The following is a 7741-nucleotide window of genomic DNA, read 5'->3' on the forward strand; positions in this document are numbered from 1 at the left end:
TTATTATTTTTTTTTTTGTAACAAATCAAATTCAATTCAAAATTTGAAAATACAAAATCATATCCTAATAACATTATTATGTTTATTTTTCTAACAAATTAATTCATAATTATTTACAATCGACGATATCTTGGTTTTTTTGACATTTATTATTTTTTTTATCTATATAAAAATTTTAAATATACTGACTGTGGTTTCCACGGGTTATAACCTAGTTATTTGATATAGACATCTCTAGTTTTAGGTATTAACCCTTCAAATAATGAAATATCGATCATGTAATAAAAGCCAAATTAACATCTAGTGTACTTAGTGGTCATCACTCTCGTTCACTTTCCGTCTGGTGCTCTGGTATATGTAGTCTTCATCTTCAACATCCATTGCAAACACTCACATACACTTCCGGTGACTCACAACCATGGAGGCAAGAAATCTCATCCGATTTCTCTTCCTCACTGTAATCGTCGTCCTCCTCCTCCTGTTCACTTTTACCAACCTCCCATATACCCTGCCACTCACCAACAAAGCGGAGGAGTTACTCGACTGCTCCACCAACTCACGGTTGTGCACCTCCAAAAACCGTTTCTTTCAATCCAATATCAAACGACCACCCAAACCCACCACCCGCCTCCACACCGCCGACGTACCCCACCACCCACTGGACCCCCTCACCCTCAACGAACTCAACAAAGTCAGCTCCATCCTCCTCTCCCACGCGCTATTCCTAAACTCCAACACCTACGCACTTCACTCCGTCGTGCTCGAAGAACCAGACAAGTCCGTCGTGCTGGCGTGGAACCACGGGGAACCTCTCCCGCCACGTAAGGCGTCTGTCATTGCACGTGTCAACGGCCAAGCGCACGTGTTCAGCGTTGATTTGAGTTCCGGAGAGGTGAACCTTGTCGACGTCGGAGAACACTCTGGTTACCCAACGATGACTATTGAAGACATGACGTCATCAACATGGGCTCCACTTGGGAACGCTGATTTCAACCGTTCGATTTTGGCACGTGGCGTTGATCTAAAGGATCTCGCTTGTCTGCCGATTTCACTTGGGTGGTTCGGAGAAAAAGAGGAAAACCGGCGGCTGATTAAGGTGCAATGTTACTCAATGGAAGGAACAGCAAATTTCTACATGAGACCAATCGAAGGGCTGACAGTTGTTCTCGATATGGATACAAAACAAGTGGTGGAGATCATCGATAAAGGGAAGAACATCCCGATACCAAAGGCCGCAGGTACAGACTATCGTTTCTCCGCACAAAACTCCAAAATCAACCTGGTAAACCCGATATCCATCGAGCAACCAAAGGGTCCGAGTTTCACCATTGAAGATGATCATCTAGTGAAATGGGCAAACTGGGAATTTCACCTCAAACCCGACCCGAGAGCAGGGGTGGTGATATCTCGGGTCAAGGTGATAGATCCGATTACCCGAGAGATGAGGAATGTGATGTATAAAGGGTTTACTTCGGAGCTATTTGTTCCTTATATGGATCCTACCGACGCTTGGTATTTCAAGACGTACATGGACGCCGGCGAATATGGGTTCGGACTTCAGGCGATGCCGTTGGACCCACTTAATGATTGCCCACGTAACGCTTATTATATGGACGGTGTGTTCGCCGCCGGCGACGGGACGCCGTATGTCCGGACAAATATGGTTTGTGTTTTTGAGAGTTACGCCGGCGATATTGGGTGGCGACACTCTGAAAGTCCGATCACCGGACTGGAGGTAAAATAGGATTCCGATTTCTACCTAATGTTTAAATTGTAGTATGATTTGAAGGTTATTTGAGTGAAATTTTCATGGTGATGTGAATTTGCAGATACGAGAGGTGAGACCGAAGGTGACGCTAGTTGTAAGAATGGCAGCTTCCGTTGCGAATTATGATTATATTGTGGATTGGGAATTTCAGACGGATGGGTTGATCAGAGTGAAGGTCAGCTTATTTGCACACACATTATCTAAAAACTACAAAATTTTCAAGTCGAAGTTCGAATTACGTAAATGCTAAACTTGTGAAATGTCATGCATAATTAAATTAAATACATAACTTAGTAAAGTAGAAGTTAATTTATTTGTAATTGGTTTTTTATTTTGCATAAGACATTAAGTTTATAAAAAAATTTGATTTTGAAATTGTATATTTTTTCATTAAGTCATTAATTAAGTTTATAATTTTGTTGTAAATTTAACCAATTTAACGGTTTTGCATTTGCTTCGTTTGCTTAATTTATTTAATGTTTTTCATTATTTAATGTCTTTTACTTATTGACTAGACAAAAAATAATGTGACTTCTATATATGATTCTGGTGGGCAAACATCTAGGTTAAAATTTAAAACTATGGTAGAGATGTTCTTATTTTCTCTTATTTCTTCTTCTTTTCTTCTTGCATAGCATCATCATTTTGTGTGCAATGGCTTTCGAAAAAATCAAGATTTTTGACCATTGTTTTCTATCATGTTTACGTTTTTCCAAGACTGTAAACAAGAAGACAAAAAACACACGACTGTCACAAAAGCTTTAATTATTATCTAAAGTATTTCAAGTAATTTTCAATAGTTATTTGGGGTGTCCGATGATCTTGATTAGCTCTTTTAAAAAAAAGTACATAAACGAAATTTGCATGATTAGATAGTTCTTGAGTTCCAACCATTTGTTTAAGATTTTAGAATGAGTGCTTTTATCTTTATTGAAAAATATCCTTGATATTTACAAAAAAAAAAAAAAAAAAAAAGAAGAAGATTCTAATACGAATAATGGTGGTCTATTCTCTATACGTAATGATGATTTGAAGTCTCAAAACTTGTCTTTTCAGGTTGGACTTAGTGGAATCTTGATGGTGAAAGGCACTTCTTACGTCAACATGAACCAAGTAAACCAAGAGGAAAATCTCTACGGCACCCTCTTATCAGAAAATGTCATCGGAGTCATCCATGACCACTACATCACCTTCTACCTTGACATGGACATTGATGGGCCCGCAAACTCCTTTGTCAAAGTCAACATCAAACGTGAAGAGACTACGCCTGGAGAATCTCCCAGGCACAGTTACATAAAAGCAGTTAGAAATACTGCGAAAACAGAAAAAGATGCACAAGTGAAATTAAAGTTGTATGACCCGTCCGAGTACCATATTGTGAACCCGTCTAAACGGACAAGAGTTGGTAACCCGATCGGGTACAAGCTGGTCCCTGGTGGGACTGCTGCCAGCTTGCTGGATCTTGATGATCCACCACAGAAACGTGGGGCTTTTACTAATAATCAAATTTGGGTGACTCCATATAATAAGAGTGAGGAGTGGGCCGGAGGATTGTTTACGTATCAGAGTCAAGGGGAAGATACTCTTGCAGTATGGTCCGAAAGGTATGCATTATAAATAACCATTATATTAAATATAATTACATATATTATCATTAAAATAACGACATAGTTTTTTATGAATAGTTTTAAAAAGCTATAAACTTAGTCGAACTTTATATTAGTATTGTACCTTAAGTCTATTTAAAAATAAAAAGGTTAAAATGTAAATACCAATAGTTGTAGTTTTATCCATTAGTCATGTCAAAAGCGAAAATGAGTTATGAGTCAAACGAAGTTTTCAAACTATTTCAAAAAACCCCAATAATATTTTGTCTACTCAAGAAAATCCAAAAAACTTAACATTTTGTCTAAAAAACTCAACTAAGTTACACTTTTGTATAAAAAACTTAAATTGAAGTCAAATTTAGTAGAATTTTATATCACATACTTTTAGTTTTGTACATTTTACCTTCCCCACTTTAGTTTTATCCATTAGTCATGTCAAAAAGGAAAAATGACTAACGAGTCCAACGAAATTTTCAAACTGTTCAAAAAACTCCAATAATGTTTTGTCTATTCAAGAAAAATCCAACAAACTTAATCTTTTGTCTAAAAAAACTCAACTAAGTTACATTTTTGTCTAAAAAACTTAGTTTGAGGTAAATTTTAGTAGAATTTTGGAAAAAACTGAAATAAAGCCCCTACATATTGGCCTCATAATCGATTTAGTCCCTATATATTTTTTTTATTCAATTAAGTCCCAAATACCGGTAATCGTATTCAATTTAACCCTTTTGACCCGGTCAACAGATCATCCAACTTTCAAAAAATACATTTTTGGCCCATATTTCAAAATTTATTACAAATTTATAATAAATTTTGAAATCTGGGCCAAAAATGTAATTTTTGAAAGTTGGATGACCTGTTGACCGGGTCAAATGGTTAAATTGAATACGATTACCGGTATTTGGATTTAATTGAATAAAAAAAATATGTAGGGACTAAATCGATTATGAGACCAATATGTAGGGACTTTATTTCAGTTTTCCCTAGAATTTTATATCAAATACTTTTAGTTTTGTACATTTTACCTTCCCAAGTTTCCATTTAGTACTACCCTTAAAACTGTATATGTTTTCTTTTCAGGGACCGATCAATTGAAAACAAGGACATTGTAATGTGGTATACATTAGGGTTTCATCATGTTCCATGCCAAGAAGACTTCCCAATCATGCCGACTGTATCATCGAGCTTTGATTTGAAGCCTGTTAACTTTTATGAAAGCAACCCTATTCTCAACATTCCACCAAATAACGAGAATGATTTGCCTGTTTGTAGTGCTAGTGCTGAATCTTCTGCTTAATTGTTTTAATCTTAAGAAAAATCTTGGTCTCCAATCTCGATGTTGTGAATATGTACGAATTTGGGAAAGTAGAGTGTTGTAGACCTAAATGATCGATATCTAATAATAAATGGTTTAAGGACACTTTTTTCCTTTAGGTATATTTTAGGGAAATCTGGGAAAAAAAAGTCTACATTTTGATCGACAAAATTTAAAGATTTTTCTCGATATTTTCTTTTTTATATATTTTCTTTTTTATATATACTAAATTTATTTGAAGAAAACTTTTATATATATATATATATATATATATATATATATATATATAAAATAAATATATCATCTACATCCGTTTCACTAAAAAAACTTGTATTTTTTAATTAAAAAACATATATATATATATATATATATATATATATATATATATATATATATATATATATATATCATTGTTAAGATTTTTTGTGATTCTCTTAAATAAATATAATTACTACAATAATAAAGACATATACAAATATAATTTCTAAATAGAACTTCATGATATATGTGCGGAACTTAAATACGCACTTCTTACGACAAATCGACAAAAGTCCTATTAATTGTATTTATCACCTGTTTTTATAACTATTGTAGCTCTTATATTAGGTTATTGCCGTAAAAACTCTCATACTTACATGAAATGTGTGGTTATGTCTTAAGTTAAAATTTGTGTTCATTAATGCCTCACATTTAGGAGAGCTTTTTCATTTTAGGCTTTTTATCAGGTTGTGAAGAGAAAAAACAGTAGGTAGATGATGGTGATGATGGTGGATCGGAGATGAAGAATGCAGAAGGTGGGTCAGTGATGATGTTGATGGGGCTACTAGTGTTTTGAGGTGAGGATGGTGTTGTTGGTGGCAAAGGGTTGTGGTGATTGACAGAGTGTGGTGATGATGATGTGTACATATGAGGGCTTTTATGGAAATGATGACCGACTAAGAGAGTGCAAAACCTAAGAAAATGTTAAAATGAAAAAATATGACAAATATGAGGCATTAATGAACATAAAAACAATTTTTTGTTGATTTGTCGTAAGAAGTGCGCTTCTAGGACACATAGTGTGTATAATGGAACTCTATTTAGGAATAACAACTTCCGATAAACCTTTATTTTCTAAGGTTTAGTTCAATTATGAAAGCATCTTCGGTAAGTTGTAGTTTTATGGTAAACGTTTTACCCCCAAGACTTATAATTTAAATCATGAAGTAGCATTCGGCCTAAAAATACACTTTTTGCAACAAATCTACAAAGTCTTCTTAAGTTATATAGGATATAACTTATGATTGTAGTAATGATATTTATTAAAGAGAATCACAAAAAATTCTAAACATGATATATAAATGATCATTATCGTGTTTTTTAATAAACAAATTATCTTTATTTTGAATTTTTTAATAAATAAATATAAGTATTCTTCAAATAAATTTAATATATATAAAACAAAAAATATCCAAAAAATTCCTTAAGCTTTAATCTTATTAACAAAAAAGTCATCCATTTTTTTGAAATTTAACCCTTAGTACCGACTCTAACCGGTTACAAATGTTATTTTGCAAGTGTTTACCGATTTTAATGATTAAATTGTAAAAAAATAATAATATATAAATAAATAAATAAATAGGGGTAGCTTTTTTGTAAGTAGAGCCAAAATGTAGGGATTTTTTTAAAATTTCCCAATGTTTTAGGAATGAGAAACATAACGATTATGGAAAATATGTCCGATTTTATAATATTAAAGTTATAATTGATTCTCCTAATTTTTTCTTCTTCTTATTCTTCTTTCTTTCTCTCTCTCTCTCTCTCTCTCTCTCTCTCTCTCTCTATCTCTCTCCCATTCTCTCTCTCTCTCTCCGGCTCGATTCTTCCTCTCCAATGTTCTCTCTATGTCGACAATAAACCTAGCCGCCGTATAAAGAAACTCGTGAAAAACCCTTGGGAATAACAAACATCAAACCCTATGTAACACGCACGCTAGATCTTGATGAACTCATCTATGATGCATGGCGGGAGCTCTATGATACTCAATATATGAGTTTTGATGTGTTGGACCATTTCACCAGTGTTGAACTTAGCACCACAGGTGTAGCGTCCCATTTTCAAAACAAAAAATTTTCATTTTTATAAAGGCAAAACTTCCCAATTATAAATCCATTTTAAGAAAACCATTTATTCCAAATTATATTTATCGAAAATCCGAGTATTATAATAAAAGTGGAATCCTCAATGTTGTTGATGATTGTGTATAGTTACGCCTTCGCCTTCCCACGGTCACTGATAGAACCTGAAAACATGAACAGCTGGGTAAGCACAAAGCTTAGTGAGTTCCCCCAAAATACCGCACACAACAAAACATATACAAGCATGCATACTGGACCCACACTCATCGGACTGGATTGCCCTGGGTATGTTGGCCTGCCGCCTCAACCCAAATGATCTTCCAGAGCCTCCATGCGTACGACTTACAGTCAGACCGCACCTGGTATCTTGGCCTTCAGCACACATCATGACTATCTCAACCTCATCCGCCACCATATTTCGACATATAAACAATCAATGATCAAGTAGGCACATAAAACAAGCAATTACCAATCATACATCTCATTACCTCCTACTAGACCTCTCACAGCATGTCACAACTCCAAATTTTAGACCTAGCATGGTCTAAACCCTAACCAAGTACTAGTGTAAACCACAATACAATTCTTATTTCATGGTGACCTTTATAGCCTTAGGGCTTGTTTAAAGAGTTAACAAAGAAGTAGGGATTGAAACCTAAGCTAAATTAGGAAGGTATAATCTAACAATTGGCAAAAGATGAGGGTTTAAACCATAAATAACACACCATAGGTGTGTTTACGGCCAAGGGGTTCTAGAAAGGAAGAGTTCACGGCCAAAAATCCAAGGAAAAATGAGGTTCACGGCCATTAATCCACTCCAAAGGAGTGTTCACAGTCCAAATTCAAAGCATCAAGGGTGTTCACGGCTTGGGGATTTAATTCGAAAGTAGTTCACGGTCCAAAAGTCACTCCAACATGGAGTTCATGGTTTGGG

At 34.8% G+C, this 7741-nt stretch overlaps 1 protein-coding gene across 1 annotated transcript; it reads left to right on the plus strand.

Annotated features, from left to right (window-relative positions):
- Positions 1-283: 283 nt before the first annotated feature.
- On the plus strand, positions 284-4795 carry LOC145119174 (amine oxidase [copper-containing] gamma 2-like). The gene is made up of 4 exons (XM_079054795.1): positions 284-1735; positions 1830-1943; positions 2825-3372; positions 4456-4795. Exons 1-4 carry the CDS (start codon positions 419-421, stop codon positions 4670-4672), a joined length of 2196 nt encoding a protein of 731 aa, XP_078910921.1. The 5' UTR covers positions 284-418; the 3' UTR covers positions 4673-4795.
- The last annotated feature ends 2946 nt before the right edge of the window (positions 4796-7741 follow it).

This window comes from Lactuca virosa, chromosome 6, assembly GCF_052849685.1.
Source record: "Lactuca virosa cultivar CGN04683 chromosome 6, Lactuca_virosa_CGN04683_v6, whole genome shotgun sequence".
NCBI classification, from domain to species: Eukaryota; Viridiplantae; Streptophyta; class Magnoliopsida; order Asterales; family Asteraceae; genus Lactuca; species Lactuca virosa.

What these genes read in the sequence shown, in the direction of transcription:
- LOC145119174 (XM_079054795.1), top strand. Translation starts at nt 419, where the DNA reads ATGGAGGCAAGAAATCTCATCCGATTTCTCTTCCTCACTGTAATCGTC. An exon ending in ATGGGTTGATCAGAGTGAAG is followed by an intron (nt 1,944 to 2,824) that starts GTCAGCTTATTT and finishes TTGTCTTTTCAG; the next exon opens with GTTGGACTTAGTGGAATCTT. An exon ending in CTTGCAGTATGGTCCGAAAG is followed by an intron (nt 3,373 to 4,455) that starts GTATGCATTATA and finishes TTTTCTTTTCAG; the next exon opens with GGACCGATCAATTGAAAACA.